Source organism: Nicotiana tomentosiformis, chromosome 1, assembly GCF_000390325.3.
Source record: "Nicotiana tomentosiformis chromosome 1, ASM39032v3, whole genome shotgun sequence".
Lineage (NCBI taxonomy): Eukaryota > Viridiplantae > Streptophyta > Magnoliopsida > Solanales > Solanaceae > Nicotiana > Nicotiana tomentosiformis.
Window position 1 is genome coordinate 55,856,388 of NC_090812.1, and position 18,907 is coordinate 55,875,294.

The following is an 18,907-nucleotide window of genomic DNA, read 5'->3' on the forward strand; positions in this document are numbered from 1 at the left end:
CTCCTGAATTTAAATTAGTTGACTTTGTTCTAAGTATGAAGAAATAATACACTTGTGAGTCATACAATTAAATTGGACCACAGGTAAAGGCCTCTTGTAATCTATAAGAAACATGTGCTTTAGACGCTTTAATAAAATTCTACCTACCAAATCTCCTTAATTACGCAAACTCGCTCCCAGAATAAAATCATACCCTATGTGGTCTCAAAAGACAAGAAACATTTTTTATTTATTAATTAGAGTGTCAATTAAGCAGGCATGTAAGACAGAGATAAAAGTTTACTATAATGATCAAATACTCTTATGATTGAGTTTATTAAATATATAAGCAAATTTTTAAAAACACATAACATGAACCGAATTCAGTGACCGAGAAAATGATATACAAGAGGTAATATATGATGTTGGAGTTAAAATGGAACTAGTAGTAATCACGACTAACCTTGAGCATGGAATAGCTGGAGGTTGGGGCACCACTAATTTGATGCAGAGGATAGGTGCCCGACATTTAAGGCTTTATTAACCCTACTCACTCTAGTAATAATTAAATTTAAATACAAGAAGAATTGGGAAACGAGAAAACCAAAAAAGAAAAGAAAATAAATGAAGATATGGGAACCAAGAAAGAACCAAAAGAAAAACTATTGTCTCGTACTCTCCTCTCATAACTATGAAAACAACAAGTGAATGAGTGAAAGCTAATCGACCCATGCAAACGTCCCTTTCTCACTCCTTTCCCCCACCTCTGCCGCCTCTGCTTCTCCTCAATCCCTACCCCCCTCACACCAAAACAAGCACAGCCATTGGGAATGCCAACCATACATTTTTTTTCTTTCTCTCCGATCCATTTCAAGGATTCACTTGCGCAAAGTCCATTAAAAGATAAGACCCTTTTTATCAGGATTTTTCTAGTTTTAGGGCTAGAATTCAAGATTTGATTAAACGAGAAACGATATTATTCATCTTAGCACAATCCAGTTTGAATCCTGTATGTACTTGTAGTCATCTCTTTACGGGCTATATAATATGGTAGTGTGACAACTTTAAATGTCAGTGATTTGATAGAGTAACTTATTTTTTATACAAAGTATTTAAAACAATTTAAACAATGTTAGTTCATACATATATTTTTATATCAATTGGTTTTTTTTGTTATCAACTGATTTAGTTTAGGAAAAAAAGAAATGAAATAATAACATCTAAACGGGACGCGCGGAGATGATGCTCCCTATTGTGACAGTATCATAATTCATTACTCCATATTATGGACAATAGGAAAACAAAATAGAGTAGCAAGGGAAAATAATGTGAATTTTATTTAGGAAATCCAGAAATAGGAGAATTTGTTGATCCACCAAGTTCCCTAATGTGTTATATTAGGTCGGTTTCTGACTTTCTGTCCTTATCCCACTATTTTTCTCACACACATGGACTTCTTACTCTTCAACTTGCCTTGATAACTCCTAAAAGAAAAATAAAAGAATTAGGAGCCCTATCCAAGCTGTTATATAAAACTCACTCCCTTTGATCAGTCAATCATCAATCAATCAAATCAAAAGGGAGAAAATCAGAATCTTATCATCTCATCTCAAAAACATCATGTCCTCTTCATCTGCTGCTTTTGCTCCGGACCACCACCTCCACCACCATCACCTCTCTCCTCCCTCAGGGGAACAACTCTGTTATGTCCAATGCAACTTTTGTGACACTGTTCTCGCGGTATTATGCTACTACTTTTTCCCTATATTATAACACCTTCTACACAATAATATTCTTAGCTTCCTCTCTCTGTCTTGTGACCTCTTCCCCCTCTTCACTTTTAGGAGTGATATATGATCATGTTCTTGAAATTATTCATACTTTTCCCTTACTTTCCTTTAATTTATACTTGATATATTCCATAGGTTTACTTATGTACCTTTGTTGGAACCCTTTACATAAATTTTCTTTAAAATGAACTTTCTTGGATTTTATTCCATCTGGTGGTATTTTTCATCTCTTCCCATGGTTTTTCTGCTCCAGTTTGTTCAAGGATGTGTTCAGTCTATTCATCACAAACTCAATAATGACTTGTTCCGCATCTTTATTCTCTTGCAAATCCTCCCCTTTTTCTTCATAATATAATGATACTAATAATATAAATGCGTTATATTAAATAATGGGACACTTCTAATGCTATTTTCCCGAACAAGTGTGAAATGGAGTGTATAATTTCATTACAAAAGGGGAATTGGAGTAAAAACAACACAATAAATCTTTCAGCTCATTCTTGCCAGCATATGCTCCTTTCTTTTGTTTCTTGTTGGTAATAGTATAAACTTTTTGATAAAAGAGTTGGACAGTTCAACGGCCTAGCTAGACCCTTTGCATAAATCAGCTAAAATTGCTATTGCGTTACTCTATTTGCTAAAATACTCATGTTATTTTTTGTACACAGGTGAGTGTTCCTTGCTCCAGTTTGTTCAAGACTGTGACAGTAAGGTGTGGTCATTGCACCAACCTTTTGTCTGTCAACGTCAACATGCGTGGCCTGCTTCTTCCCTCTGCTAATCAGCTTCATCTCCCCCATTCTTTCTTTTCTCCTCAGAATCTTCTGGTATATATACATCAGTTATGCTTGGAATCTAGGGATTCCAAGTTCATATGTCTATGTTTATTAGCTATTTATAACAACAATCTTTCTCCATACATTTTATTTTCACTATTTGTACCTCTCATCCTTAAAGAGAAGTCATGATCTAATCTTTTCTGTATCGTTCTAATTTTATCCTTAAGAGATGAAAGTGCACGTTTAATAATTCTTTACACTTTTCTCCTTTACACTTGTCATTATTTCTTAAAAATTCAGGATGAGATTCGGAATTCTCCACCAAGTTTGTTGATCAATCAGCCAAACCCGAATGAGCCACTTATGCCAGTTCGAGGAGTTGATGAACTTCCAAAGCCACCAGTTGCAAACAGACGTAAGATAAATTCTACTTACAATTATATATTTCTCCTTCAAAGTTTCACAAATGACAAAAATAACTTCTTTTACTAGTAACACATGACTTTCTAAACAGAACCAAATTAATTTAATTTCAGCATATGGAGTGCTGTACCCTTAAACAAACAATGAAGCTCTAGACTTTTCAGTGAATAGGGGTTTCTTAGCAAATGAAGAAAGAATGTGCATTTTACTAGCATATGTTTATTCTTCAACAGTGTCTAATAAGTTAAACTTTTCTTTTTCCATACTGAAATAGTATTATTTTTGGGGAAGGATCTTCTACCATTTTCTCTTGTCTGCCTTCCTTCTCCAACGCTTTCCACATATAAGGTACTTCCCAAAAAGCCACGTTTAGAAATTGCAGCTAAAACGTATTTGCATTGTTCATCTACAGTTTCTGCCTGTGTGTACAATATATGTGCTAACTATGATGATATTGTTTTATCTTCACTTGAAATATCAGTTAACACCCTAAAATCTGTGTAGAATGAATCATTTTAATCATTCATTTTAAAATTATAACCCCTCACTATGGCGGCCTCTTTTATTGAAAAAAATATTCATTTGGACTTCTTTCTTGGGGTGTTTGGGCTTGGGACCAAGAGCAGATATACATGGTTTAAAGGGGTTCAATTGAATCTCTCGTTCGGAAATTTATTTCGTGCATATAGAATTTAAGTTCAGTTGTTGAATCCCCCCAAAAACTTCTATTCCATTTGTTTCAAAATGATTGACACTATATTAGTCCGTTTTAAAAAAGATAGACCCCTTTCAATATTTTCTTAATAAGATGCATCTATAGCTGCATAAATACTATGAAAATTTTAAGATCACAAGTTTTAAAAGTTTTAAGTCCACATAAATATTTTAATACCACATATCTCAAAAGTTTTCAATTATTTATTAAAGTTTTTATCAAGTCAAACTAGAACAATCTTTTCGAAACGGATGGTGCAGTAAACTAGTAAATGTGCACTGAAAAATTGCTTTAGGTTATAGGTATAATTGTTGAATCCTATTAACATGACGGAAATTTCTAGTAGTATACTAATAAATGGTGTTTAGGAACTAATTTAGGTTGTGTAAGTACAAATCCTATTTGTAGCACTCTTAACATTTTTATTTCTGTCACCAGCTGCTTTATGTGTATTAGGCACTTTTATATAGTTGATGCCCTTTTTTTCTCTCTGTACAAGAGAAAGAGAAAATGTCCCCCGGAAAGTTAGATGGTTTTTCAAAAGCACCACAGAATCTAGATGAATAGATAGAAAGATAGATCATTAGATAATGATCATGAAATGATATGATGTGAGAGAGGAGAGGGACAGAGAAAAAGGTATATAGTAGTATTCTTGATCTCTTTGGTCCCGCGTGAGAGTACTGGTAAATGAAAGTATCAGAAATACTACAGAAAGTCAGCCAAGTGTTTTTAATGCCTGTTTTGTTTGTCTACATGTCGTCTGTACTCAGCCCCGGAGAAACGACAGCGTGTGCCATCTGCTTACAATCGATTCATCAAGTATGTATATTTTTCTTAAATTGATACAATATTTGTTTATCTCTTTTTTTTAATTAGCGTTTGAATATAGATTTTGGTGAAATTTAAAAAAAAAAGAATTATTAAAGTTGTGTTGAAAAATAATTTTTTAAAGTTGAAGCCGTATTTGAACATGTATTTTATTTGAAAAATGCAAAAGTTTTGTGAGTGAAAAAAAAAATTATTACCCAGAAACTGGCCCATACCAGTTTTTGAAACTTCAAAATTTTCTACAATTTTTTTTTAAAAAAACGAAAAAAGCAGCCAAATTTTATGTTCAAAATGGAGATTAATATAGAAATACATATACTTAAAAAATGATTTAAGCGGCACATGGATTGCCATTGACAAAAACAATGAAATAATTTAATGACTGCGATATATGCAGGGACGAGATCCAACGTATCAAAGCTGGAAATCCTGATATAAGTCACAGGGAGGCCTTCAGTGCTGCTGCAAAGAATGTAAGACACAAAAATATTTACTTATTAAGATAAATTAATATTTATTATTATAGAATTAACACAAGAATAGAAAGATTAAATAATAATCTATTCTTATAGGCATTAGAGCTAGTTTCTATTCCTTTTAACTAGGGTTTTGTTTGACTAGGGTTTGGTGCATATGTTGCTTTTTACAAACATGTTATTGAATTGCGCGTTGGTTTGTTTTCTTGTTCTGCAGTGGGCCCACTTTCCACACATTCATTTCGGACTTATGCCTGATCAACCCGTGAAGAAACCCAATGCATGTCAACAGGTACCTTTCCAACTCACTTTTAAAACCCTAGCTTTTCACCCAATATGTTTTTTATTAAGTGAGCTAATTAATTAAACCACACTTTTATATCATTTTTATATAACGTAGAACTTTACTTTGGAGTGCTTAACATTCTTTATTTTGAGGACCTTTAGTACAAATTTGTAACTTCTACAAGAACTTAGTATAAACTATCAATTCATTTTAAAAAAATAGAGTAACTAGATGTAACACGTGCATAACAAGTGGACTTAGTAATTCAAAAAAATAAAGTATGTAATCTGCTATCACATGGTAAAATATAATGACAATGTAAAAGTTCTTTACATTCTCATCAAAAGATATGAATTAAATCCTCAAGTAGTTTAATTAGTGTAACTAAGGTTACATGCTTTTCCATTAAAATGATATTTATTCTAGTCTTATTGTTTTTGATTTTCTTTTTCTTTTTGGGAAATGTGTAGGAAGGGGAGGATGTTCTGATAAAGGAAGGGTTTCTTGCTCCAGCAAACGTGGGTGTATCTCCTTACTAATTAAGGAAATGAAGTCACTGCCAATGTTCTCTACCTAATCTGTTGGAACTGTCTATTTATCTAATGTGCGTTAGTTTATCTATAGTTTTGGGTGGCCTGTTAATTTCTAGTTTCTTTGAAGAACACGTACTCTCTAGGGTTTCCAGCTGCTCGCTCTCATGTTGTCTTTGAAGAAGACATTTCTAACTGTTTCAGGTTGCTTAGTTTCTAGTGAGGAAAGGATTCTGAGAACTCTGTTTGTTTGTTAATGCTAATAACTAAGCTCTCTGAAACCCCCAATATCTGAAAATGGAACTGCTACTGTTCATATATGTTAAGATTTAAGAGTATCGTATTATGAATTTTATCGTCCCTTAGTTGAGTAGTTTTCTTTACCGTCTTGGGCCTTTCATTATTTTCTTTAGAATCGTTTTTGGCGAGGGATAACATAGCTCCATTGCCTTTTTGAGAAGAAGTATTAAAAAGCAAATTTATAAGTGAAGATCCATTGACAACCCAATGACCAACTTTAAATATATAATCCCATTTTTCCAAACTTTCTTGTAGGAGTATATACCAGAGTACATGCAACTTGCAAGATAGAAATTAAAACCATGCTAAAATACTGAACTTATCTTTGCATAGGCTTAACTAAAGGGGAATGTTTCTTCTCCTTATGTACATTTCATGACCTTGTTAACGTTCTTAATTACTTCTGACAATTCCCCTAGAAAAATTGGTGTTTAGACCATGCATTGTATTTTGATTATGCTATAGCAGTGGTACCCCAAAGAAATTTTAATCAGAATATATCCTAATCTTTGGGTCAATAATACGTCTAGCCACATAGAAATGGACAGTGATATGAAACTTTTACACTACTCGTGAAAATTTAGCCAGAAGGTTGCTTCTCTTCCCAATATGTCACCACGACCTACTCGTTGATGTTCCAATAACCTAAACACCCCTCCCCTTTGCCAATATTATATTAAGAATACTACTAACATATAACTTCTAAATCTGATACATACTAAACTCGAGGGCAACTGAAAACGTGCCTTAGTCCAAATTTGGACTAGAGAGAGAAAAAATGTAATTTAAACAAATTTATGCCATTTTTATCTGCTAATTTGCTTTAACTCGTCTTGGTATGATTTTAATGATGTCACGTTGCTCCTAACATTTTACCCTTTAAAAAACAAAAGCGAATAATAGATGTAGATAAATATATCAAATCACTTTGAAATAGAAAAGATAACCAAAGTAATAGCTTAGATAAAACTTGAATAACCGGGTACTTGCGCCTATATTCGATTCTAGCCTAATAGACGATCAAAGAACCTGATATCAGCTTTGATAGCAAAGCTAAAATTATACAGTATAATTTATTAAGGTACTTAGGTGATGAAAGGTAATAATTATCCCTCTTCAGCTACATAAAGGCAGTGTGTAATTATAACTCCCACTCTGTGCATTGATACACAATATCTGAGATATAAACATAGTTTTGTGATTAATATTTCTAAATGAGGTAATATTTTAGTTTCAAACTTAGAATTGGCATTTGAAGTATGTATTCCTTACGTGGGCAATAACTCCATTATAGATTAATATGAATATTTTCCTTCCCAGCATAATAAAGTCATTTATTCTTTAAAAATATCAAAACCATGTCGTAGATCCTTTAAATGGAAATAGAGAGTGAACGTTTGGATATCTAATATTATGATTAGAATTCTGATAGTTTGATCGACTGAAAAATCTCTTTGGAGATTCCAACAAAGAAATAAACTAACCATAACTAAAGAAGTGTTGTCAGTAAGGTAGGGATTATCAAAAGACCGAATTATTCATTCAATGTAAAGACAGTTTTAGCTCTTTTATCAGCTTTTTGAACATACCAATATACCATGATTTTCTTGCCTTCCCTCGCCGTAATGCATTATTGGATTACAAGCCCGCATTGTTGAGCTTGCATTTGCATAAGCAACTATATATCGGGTGGTCGTTCAAGAAGCTTTACTAAAGAATATAGTATAAGCTTTAAATAAGTATCTGAAAAAACTGTACAAGTAGTCGAGGTCCCTTTCTACAGTGTGCTTGTTCAAATTACGTTTATTGGAATTCAGAGGGGATGCAAGAATTTGAAACTTATGAGTTTGGAATTTTTGTTTTTTAATTATTGAATTTTAAATTAATAATTTATACATATTCAATAAATTTTTTACGATAAATATATTGTTCCGACCAAAGTTAATGGGTTTTATCGAATCCGTAAGGTATACTCTAGCTCGACCAATTATATACAAATTAGTATTAATGAGTATCCTTTTATATTAGGAATTGAGTAGGGAATTCCCTCTTCGATCTCTCTCTCCGTCTCTCTCTCTCTCATTCTCTATCAGTATTCTTATATTAATATTTTCATGTGGATTAACTGAAGAAATGATACTAATGTTATGTGAAAAAGAGAGAAGATTAGTACCTAGCAAAGAAAAGAAAGAGAAGATTAGTACCTAGCAAAGTTTTTGCTCGAGATCCTATGAAAACGAGTAAATAAGAAAAAAATTAACTCTAATGAGAAGAATCATTTTAGTTATCGTTCTTTTAGCTTTTTAAATCAATAAACAAAATAGTATTAATTAGAAGCGACTAGATTGAATTGGAATCTATGTTAATCCATTAAAAACTCTATTGACAACCATTAAAAAGTTTCGAAGTTTGAATTCGAAAAATCAAATTTTACGAAATTATTTTTTGTTTGGATTGGGTGTTGTTGCGAATGATTGAGAATATCCGTTGGAGTTTATATCTCAATTTTGAGACAATTTGGGGAAGATTCGAGGTGGTTTTGGTTGAAATTTCAGTTTGAAACTAGAAAAAGAATACATAAACAAATGACCAAATACATAGATAGCCCCTCAAACTTGTCACAAAATTCCATCTAGGCACCTCATCTTAGCCAAGTTCCAATTGAACACTTTAAATACCATTGAACTGTACAATTAAACAATTATGCTGACATGGATCAATGTTTGTTTCTCACTTTTATCTAGCGCGCGTAAAATGACTTTAACAAATATAAAATGGGCCTCATTCCTTAAAAAATTACCTTTTGCTTTTTCTTTTTTTTTTACTGCAAATCTCCTCTTCTTCTTTCTATTTTCGATCTCTTCTTGACAAATCACTGTTTTCTTCCATTATTTTTTAACAAAAGAAAAAGAAAGAGGAAATTGAGCTATCGAAAGAGAAATTTTTTAACAAGCCTGTGAGATCATTGTGTTCAGAGAAAATTTTGAGAACTTTTGAAAAGTTTTATAGGAAATCCAGAATCTCGGTCCCGTTTCATTCTTGACAAAACAGGTAGATAATATACAATTGGAGCTTAACCTCTGTAAGACATCAAAAAATGGACCAAAAGCTAACTTGCAATTTGATGACAAATTATTAAGCTTATTATTATTATTATTATTATTATTATTATTATTATTATTATTATTATTATTATTATTATTATTATTACTAGTATTATTATTATTATATTATTATATTATTACTATTACTATTATTATTACTATTATTATTATTATTATTACTATTACTATTATTATTATTACTATTAGTATTACTATTATTATTAATACTATTATTACTATTATTATTATTATGTTCACACAAATATACTCCAAATGTTCTGCAATGATCTTACAACACCCTGCCCTAATAATAAAATATTTATCACCTAATGAAATCTGCAGCACAATTGCGGTACCATATTTATCTTTTGTCTTTATTCTTAATTTTTATTGTGGTCTATGATAAAATTCTAAGACCTATATGGTGCTCGTTTTTCTCAACAATTTACAGAGATGGTCTGCGAATTAGAAATAGAACTTTGAAGCGGTGGTGTTAAGTCAATAGTAGATGGTGGAGAAAAAGGGTTGAAGCATTTTGATGTCGGAAAGGATAAAAATCTGAGTTGATGGTGGAGAAGATGATACTCAAGAAGGGGATTCTTAAAAAATAATTTTCTTTCGTTTTCTTTAGGCTCAAAAGCTTTTCTTCTTCTTATTTTTGGCATTAGTTTGACTAAAAAGCCATGTGGTGTTTCTTTATTTGTTACATTTGACAGGTCACCGTGTGTAAAGTTCACGCACACTAATATTTTTACGGCTATATTTAAGCGTTTAAATGACACAGTTTAAGTGTACATGAAGTGTTTAATTGGAACTTGACTAAAATGAGGTGCCAAGATGGAATTTCGTGTCAAGTTAGAGGAGCTGTATATGTATTTGGCCTAAACAAATTGTATACATTTTGTATGTCGAGTGTAGAAATAATATACAACATATCTACAACTTACATAATTGTATATAAATTGTATGTAAATTGTAGTTTTGACCGGATTCTGTACAAAAAATATGTATTTAAGTTGTAGATAAACTGTAGATTTTGACCGAATTTATATATATATATATATATATATATATATATATATATATATATATATATATATATATATATATATATATATATATATATATATATTGTAAAAAAATGTCTGTTACTTCCCGTAAATATAAAGACTTAGACAAAATCGAATAAATAAGTTTAAAATTTTGTATATATACGAAAAAGTCCCTAGGCAAAACCTGTTCAGGCTTTGGAACAGAGATCGAAAAGCCCAAAGCAGCTCAATTACAGATGGCTTGACCCAATTCAGACTTCCCATTGTAACTGAAATTGGAGAGATCCAATTAGATAGCAACAGTAAGAAGATGATTAGATTCAAACTTTGTAAAACTATATCTAATTGATACCTATGGTAAATAGATGATCAGATTCAAGCTCGTAAAATTATTTGAATTGTGCCTATCCGTCTCTGAATTTTCCTTAGGGATTATGGTTGACGACTACTAGCTCATCCACAAAACAATATAATGAATTCTTTTATCATATAAATATTCGACGTGAGATTCCCAAAAGGATTCTCATGTATTAAAAGTTGCCATGTTCTCCCATTTTCACCCTAAAGTGATACTATGATTAATTTATATACACTCAAGAGCGTATCTAGAATAGAAGCCATAGATTCATCTGAATTCATAGTTTCGTCTCACACACTGTATATTTACATAAAACATATTAAATATGTACAAATAATATATTTTGAATCCATTAAATAATAACATGAGGTGTAATTCTGAATGGTGAGCCGATAAAATTTAAATTTTGTATCCGCATCTGTATACACCAATGTAAAAAAATTGATGCGAATGTATTTTTACTTACAACAACAACAACAAACCCAGTATGATCCCAACATGTGGGGTGTATTTTTACTTGTAGTAACAAATTAATTGTTTTATTTTTCAAGCAATAAATTCCATTTAATTATAAATGTTAGTTTATTTAAGCTTGTTGATGGCCTAACTGTGAAATTCTTTTGCTAGGTTAGTGTGAAAATTAAACTCAAATCATCATCTATTGGATTTCGTACTTCAAAAGTAATATTCGGAAGAAACATAAGAAAAAGTAGAAAATGAAGGGTAAAAAAATAGAAAAGGAGAAGAATAAATAAGAAAAACTTTAGGAATCAAGGTATATAACTTCATTGTGTTACAAGAAAATGGATAAAATTTGATTGTTGCGAGAGCTAAACGATTACCAATTTCTAATTGCGGAGAACTGTGTATATTACCTTTGTACGGATAAAATCGAGCTCGATGTTCGATCGAGCTTGAGAAACGGAAGGCCAAGGTCAGTACATCTGTAACAAAGTAAAAATCGAAGTCCGAGGTTCGATCTGACATCCAACATGATCAGCAGAGGGCAAAATATAATATTCAAGATCAAACCCAAAGTATCATTAAAACTAGCCATCGAAAAATCATCATATATGCCCTCGAGTTTACCGAAGGCATAACCGGTCCTGTTCCAACGGCCTCGAAGAAAGCTTTGCCAACTCATCCGATAAAGGTCCGTAATTCTCGAGGATGTCAGTTGTAATAGTACATATGTATCTCGAGACCGGCTCGCACCGACCCGGTACCAAGGGGTTTTGTTCGATCTTGAAGTCGGCACACCCAAGGGACAAACGATTTTAGAGAGGGTTTTGGTGTTGGTTCCTCAATAGCAGGAGATGAAACATTTTCCGATGGCTTCGAGGAAGAAGGAGTTTCTTTTTTAGGAACAGATTTTGAAGTCTTTGCCATTTCTTCTAAATAGAGGAGAGAAGAAGATGTTACTAAAGGAGGAGTTGTTACTAGCAGGTAACTTACGAAGAAATTTTAAAAAACTCACAAGGAAGGAAGTTCTTATGCTTAAAACCGGAAAACTAGAAGGTGAGGATGATGAAATTCTCTTAAAACGCAAGAGCAAGAGTTGAAATGAAAAAAGTTCTAATGAATGGGTTGAAGGGTATTTATAGTGTTCCCAAACGACGGTTCATATCACAGCGGTTCATATCCCAAAATGGTCGACCATTGACTGACACATATTTAATGCCTCGAAGACTGGACCAACGGGATATTTCTGCTATTCATATCACTTACGTCATGAATTCGTCGTCACGTTTTTAAGAAGTTAAAGCTCGAATCGTTTCCCATCATTTGCCCACTGAAAAATAAGGAGATTTTGACTTTATATTTTTTTCACTTGCGTCATGATATATTGAAGTGAGAATGTGAGACTCATATCGTTTCTCGTCATCTACTCTCCGAAAAATGAGGGGACTATCTGTGTACGGATAAATCAAGCTCAATGTTCGATCGAGCTTGAGAAATGGAGGGCCAAGGTCAGTACATATATAACAGGGTAAAAATCGAAGTCCGAGGTTCGATGACATCCAACATGATCAGCCGAGAGCAGAATATAATATTCAAGATCGGACCCAAAGCATTATCAAAACTAGCCATTGAGAAACCATCAAATATGTCCTAGAGTTTACCGAAGGCATACTAGGTCTTGTTCTAACGACCTCGAAGAAAACTTTGCCAACTCATCCGACAGGGGTCCGTAATTCTTGCCATTAACTAGTCATTATGGCAAAAATCATGAAAAAGAGAACCAACGGTCTTTTTTGCCTTTTATAAAATAATAAAATAATATCTTAAAAGGTAGATCTCCACTAGTATATAAAGGGGACTTGACAATTCATAAAAAGCATGGTAACATACACTGATAAGGAATATATTCTCCAAGCTCCTACTCTTTGATATTTTTCTGTCAATAAAAGTGTATTCAACTCAAGGGTGGCTGGCATTCTCAGAATTGGAATCATCCAATTCCTGTAGTTCGCAATTAATTTATCGTTATTTATTTTAATTGCAATCTAATTTATCGCTTTGTATCAATTTAATCCGCATGTCCTTATAACCACTAACAAATTCAATTGTTATCCGATTTTGAGGGTAAATAGTTTGGCGCCCACCGTGGGGCTAAGGATAATAGTGGTTATTTGATACAAATCTTCATAACACATACTACTTTACACTTGCTATTTGAAATATCTTTGATTTCAGGCAAAAAATGTCAAACTCTCAATTAGCACCCTACATATCGACAACGAGTCCTGCCATCAGGGTGAGAATAACAACATAATGCCGGATAACGTAAGGCCACCCGTTGGTCCCGTTGGAATTTCGACCGCAGATCCAATTTATGTTAATTCACACATGGTGATCGATGCCAACTTGCCTACCGACCCCGAAAATAGCATCTGTGGTGGGGCTCGATCGGCGACTCAAAACACACCAAACAATGAAGAAGACGGAATCAGCTTACGGATGATCTTCAAAATGTTGCAAACTCAACAGGTGGTGATAGCTCAGTTGCGGAGCCAAAGCCAGACGCCGAGCAGGGTTGAACCCAATCCGCCCCGTGAAGCCACCCGCATAAATGAACCGGTCATAGTAAGGTCAAATGAACAAGAATAGGGTACCAGTCCCGAGATTATAAAGATGCTTGAGGAGTTGACAAAGCGGGTAGAATCAGGGAAAAAGAAAATCGAGGCGAACAACAAAAAGGTTGAAACCTACAATTTCAGGGTGGATCAAATCCCAGGAGCACCTCCGATATTGAAAGGACTGGATTCCAGAAAGTTCGTGCAAAAATCATTTCCTTCGAGCGCGGCTCCAAAGCCAATCCCCAAAAAAAAATTGTATGCCCGAAATACCTAAGTATAACGGAACGACCGATCCAAACGAGCATGTAACTTCTTACACGTGCGCCTTCAAAGGGGACGACTTGGAAGATGATGAGATCGAATCTATTCTACTAAAAATATTCGGGGAGACCCTGTCAAAATGAGCTATGACATAGTATCACAACTTACCTCCTAAATCTATAGATTCATTTGCTATGCTTACAGACTCCTTCATGAAAGCACATGTTGGTGCCATCAAGGTCGAAACTAGAAAATCGGACCTTTTCAAAGTTAAACAAAAGGATAACGAGATGTTCAGAGAATTAGTGTCCCGTTTCCAAATGGAATGAATGGATATGTCGCCAATAGCTGATGATTGGGCAGTTCAAGCTTTCACTCAGGGACTCAATATTCGGAGCTCGATGGCTTCACACCAACTGAAGTAGAATCTGATAGAATACCCTGTCGTTAACTGGGTAGATGTACATAACCGCTATCAATAAAAAATCAGACTCAAAGATGACTAACTAGGTACCCCTTCGAAGTTTGTTTATCCCATCAGAACCCTCGACGGAGTCAAGAGAGACATCGATCGTGAACCGAGATCAAACAGGGATCGATATCTACCATATAATGGAGATCGAATGAGTAGTGGGTTGGGGCGGAACTCCGTAAGAAACGACAGGAGAAATGATCAAGGTCGAAGCAACTGGGGGCTCATGACCAAAAGCAGCTTCGACGGGTCCATCGGGCCTAAACTTTAACTTCGATGTTGCCGCCATCGTATTTGCTATCGGGTGCATCAGCGATACCAAGTGGCCTCGACCTCTTCAATCCGATCCATCTCAAAGGGACCCTAACCAGATGTGTAAAGCTTTCACCAACGAGGATGCAGAATGGATCATACAGCCTCACAAATGATGCACTAGTAATATTTGTACTCGTAAATAAAACTCGAATTAAACGTGTGTTGGTTGATCCAGGTATCTCGGCTAACATCATTCGGTCGAGGGTCATGGAACAGCTCGGTCTACGAGACAAGTCGTGCCTGTACTCCGAATTATAAACGGGTTCAACATGGCATGTGAAACCACTAAGGGGGAGATAACGTTACCGGTCAATATCATCGGAACCTTACGAGAGGACAAGTTTTAGGTGATCGAAGGAGACATGAGGTACAATGCCCTTCTCGGAAGGCCGGGGATCCATAACATGAGGGCAGTGCCCTCAACTCTTCACCAAGTGTTAAAATTCCCAACTCCGGAAGGGATTAAGACAGTCTACGTGGAACAACCGGCTGTAAAAGATATGTTTGTAGTTGAAGAATTGATTCCAATATCAGTACTCACAACATCGAAGGAACCAAATTCGGGCGCAAACCAAGAGGCCAAATAGCAGTCACCGATACCGGCCATGACCCAATCGGATAAGCTGGGGACTTATAAAGACGATGATTACGGGGTCCCCCGATATTTTATAATCATCGATGACTCGGACGCAACCAAATCAACGGTCGAAAAGCTGGAACAAGTTATATTGGTCGAGCATTTGCCCGATCGGAAGGTATACCTGGGCACGGGGTTAACTCCCGAGCTCAGGAAAAAACTTATTCAATTCCTTGTAACTAATATAGATTATTTCGTTTGGTCCCATCTTGATATGACAGGGATCCCACCGGAGATAACCATTCACAAACTAAGCGTGGACCCGAAAATCAATCCGGTCAACTAGAAGATGAGGCCTCAGTCCGAGGTTAAACATGCTTTCATCAACGACGAGGTATCTAAACTCCTTAAAATAGGGTCCATTCGGGAGTTTAAATACCCGGATTGGCTAGCAAACGTAGCGGTATTCCCTAAAAAAGGGAATAAACTAAGAATGTGTGTAGATTACAAAGATTTGAATAAAGCATACCCCAAAGACTCTTTTTCTTTGCCCAACATCGACCGTATGATCGATACCACGGCCGGCCATGAGATCCTCAGTTTTCTCGATGCCTATTCCTGATACAACCAAATACGGATGGACCTAGATGATCAGGAAAAAACCTCTTTCATCACTAAATACGGCACATACTATTATAATGTAATGTCGTTTGGATTAAAAAATGCCGGTGCCACATACCAACGCTTAGTAAATCGGATGTTCGAAGAAAAAATAGGAAAATCGATGGAAGTTTACATTGACGATATGTTGGTTAAGTCCCTGCGAGCAGATGACCATTTAAAATATTTGCAGGAAAACTTCATCATATTGAAGAAATACAATATGAAGTTGAACCATTAAATGTCCGTTCGGAGTTGGATCGGGTAAATTCCTTGGGTTCATAGTATCCAACCGAAGAATCGAGATCAACCCCGACAAGATCAAAGCCATAGAAGATATCACGGTCGTAGACAACATAAAGGTCGTACAAAGTCTAACCGGGCGCATAACCGCTCTAGGGAGATTTATCTTTAGGTCGTTCGACAAGAGCCACCGATTCTTCGTACTGTCGAAAAAGAATAATAACTTCTCATGGACTCATGAATGTCAACGAGCTATGGAAGAGCTCAAAAGATACTTATCGAACCAATCGCTACTTCACACACCAAAAACAGACGAACAACTATACTTGTACTTGGCGGTCTCGGAGATAGCCGTAAGTGGAGTCCTAGTTCGGGAAGAACGAGGTACGCAATTTCCGATCTATTTGTGAGCACCTAATTTTTGCCCTAATATAAAATTACTCCTAAAAATCCAAAAAATAGCTTTAAATTATTTTTCTATTTTTTTTACTTAGTTTGCTTTGTACGTATTCATGTTTGATGCATTTTTAAGTTGCATTTTAAATCTTAAAGAAAATACAAAAATATTTTTAGTTTTTACATTTTTTAGATTTTAATTGCATAATCAATTGCATTTGTAAAACACTAAAATACCAAAAAATACATTAGTAACTCTACATGAATTGGTTAGCTAAATGAATTAGTTAATTGTAGAAAAATAGGTCATTAGGTTAATTTTACAAATTAGTTGGAATTAAGAGTGTTAAATAAATTGATTAGTCTTGCAAAATACAAAGAAAGAAAAGAGAAGGCTATGGGGTCTCATTACATCTTTGAGTCAGGTGCTTCTAGTGGCCCATTTTCCTTCCATTCGCCCCAGCCCACTACCCGCCGGCCCAAAATCCCCCCTTCATCTCTAAAATACACCCTAGTTCCCCTCTCCATCACCACCTGAAGAAGAAATCAGATTTCCCTAAAAAAAAAAAACCTAGCCGCCAGACCTCCCTTTCTTCTCTGATCTCACTCACTCTCACTCCTCTGCGCTCACCCAATGCACACACAGACACATTCATAGATACAAACTTCACACACGAATCAAACGTTCTTCACATTCAAAAAGCTGCGAGTAAAAGCTTGGAGTTCAAAATTCTAGCTGAGATCTGAGATTATGTTAGTAGGACCTTAGGTGAGGCAGAAACTAGGTACCCACATCTAGAAAAACTGGCGCTCGTCTTGCTAAGCGCCTTCAAGAAACTAAAACCATACTTCCAATATCACCCCATATGTGTCGTAACAACTTACCCGTTAAGGAATGTTATGCATAAGCCCGAACTCTTGGGCCGATTGGCCAAATGGGTCGTGGAAGTAAGTGGTTACGATATTGAGTGTCGGCCCTAAACCACCATTAAGTCACAAAATTTGGCAGATTTTGTGGTCGATTTTACGCCGACCTTAATACCCGAGGACGAAAGAGAGTTATTGATTAATTCAGGGACTTCTTCGGGAATGAGGACCCTATTCACAGATGGGGCCTCAAACGCAAAAGGGTCCGGACTTGGCATCGTACTAAAGCCACCGACAAGTAATATAATGAAGCAATCTATTAAGACTGTGAAATTGACTAACAACGAGGATGAATATGAGGCCATGATTACAGGCCTTGAATTAGCCAAAAGCTTGGGGGCAGAGGTGATCGAAGGCAAGTGCGACTCACTCCTTGTGGTAAACCAAGGTAATGGGACATTCGAGGTCAGAGAAGAACGAATGTAGAGATACTTGGACAAATTATAGGTGACATTACATTTGTTCAAAGAATGGACTTTGCAACATGTACCTCGAGATCAAAACAGCGAAGCTGATGCCCTCGCTAACTTGGGATCGTCGGTCGAAGACAACGAGATCAACTTGGGAGAAATTATACAGCTTATGAGATCGGTGGTGGAACAAGGCCACGCCGAAATCAATTCAATGAGCCTAACTTGGGACTAGAGGAATAAGTACGTGAAATATCTCAGGACTGGAAAACTGACCTCGGACCCAAACGAATCGAGGGCCCTATGTACAAAGGCAGCCCGGTTTAGTTTATCCAAGGATGGAACCTTAGCCAGAAGAACGTTTGATGGCCCGATGGCAATATGTTTGGGACCAGAGGATACCAAATACGTTTTGAGGGAAATCCACGAAGGTACATATGGAAATCACTCGGGCGCCGAATCATTGGTTCGAAAAATAATCAGAGCCGGTTACTACTGGATCGATATGGTAAAAAACGCAAAAGAGTTCGTTCGAAAATGTGATGGTTGCCAAAGGCATGCTCCGATGATTCATCGAGCAGGAGAGCCGCTACATTCGGTCTTGTCACCATGGCCATTCATGAAATGGGGGATGGACATTGCTGCCCCCCTTCCACGAATGCCTGATAAGGCCCAATTTATTTTATTTATGACTGACTATTTTTCTAAATGGGTGGGAGCACAGGCGTATGAAAAGGTCAGAGAAAAAGAAGTCATCGATTTTATCTGGGACCACATCGTATGCTGATTCGGAATACAGACTAAGATTATGTGCGACAACGGGAAATAGTTTATTGGCAGCAAAGTAAGCAAGTTTCTAGAACATTATGATATCAAAAAAATCTTATCCACTCCTTACCACCCTAGTAGGATCGGACAAGAAGAATCTACCAATAAAACCATA

At 35.5% G+C, this 18,907-nt stretch overlaps 1 protein-coding gene across 1 annotated transcript; it reads left to right on the plus strand.

The window, feature by feature from the left end:
* The first annotated feature begins 1,404 nt into the window (after window positions 1-1,404).
* Window positions 1,405-6,159, plus strand: LOC104103574 (axial regulator YABBY 1). The gene is made up of 7 exons (XM_009611490.4): window positions 1,405-1,719; window positions 2,438-2,596; window positions 2,849-2,963; window positions 4,460-4,508; window positions 4,915-4,990; window positions 5,211-5,285; window positions 5,750-6,159. The coding sequence occupies exons 1-7, from the start codon at window positions 1,600-1,602 to the stop codon at window positions 5,816-5,818; spliced, it is 663 nt and encodes a 220-aa protein (XP_009609785.1). The 5' UTR covers window positions 1,405-1,599; the 3' UTR covers window positions 5,819-6,159.
* Window positions 6,160-18,907: the final 12,748 nt, after the last annotated feature.

Excerpts from the sequence above, each read along its gene's own strand:
- LOC104103574 (XM_009611490.4), top strand. The coding sequence starts at position 1,600 with ATGTCCTCTTCATCTGCTGCTTTTGCTCCGGACCACCACCTCCACCAC. Across the intron at positions 4,991-5,210 it reads TCAGTGCTGCTGCAAAGAAT|TGGGCCCACTTTCCACACAT; the intron begins GTAAGACACAAA and ends CTTGTTCTGCAG. Across the intron at positions 5,286-5,749 it reads AACCCAATGCATGTCAACAG|GAAGGGGAGGATGTTCTGAT; the intron begins GTACCTTTCCAA and ends GGAAATGTGTAG.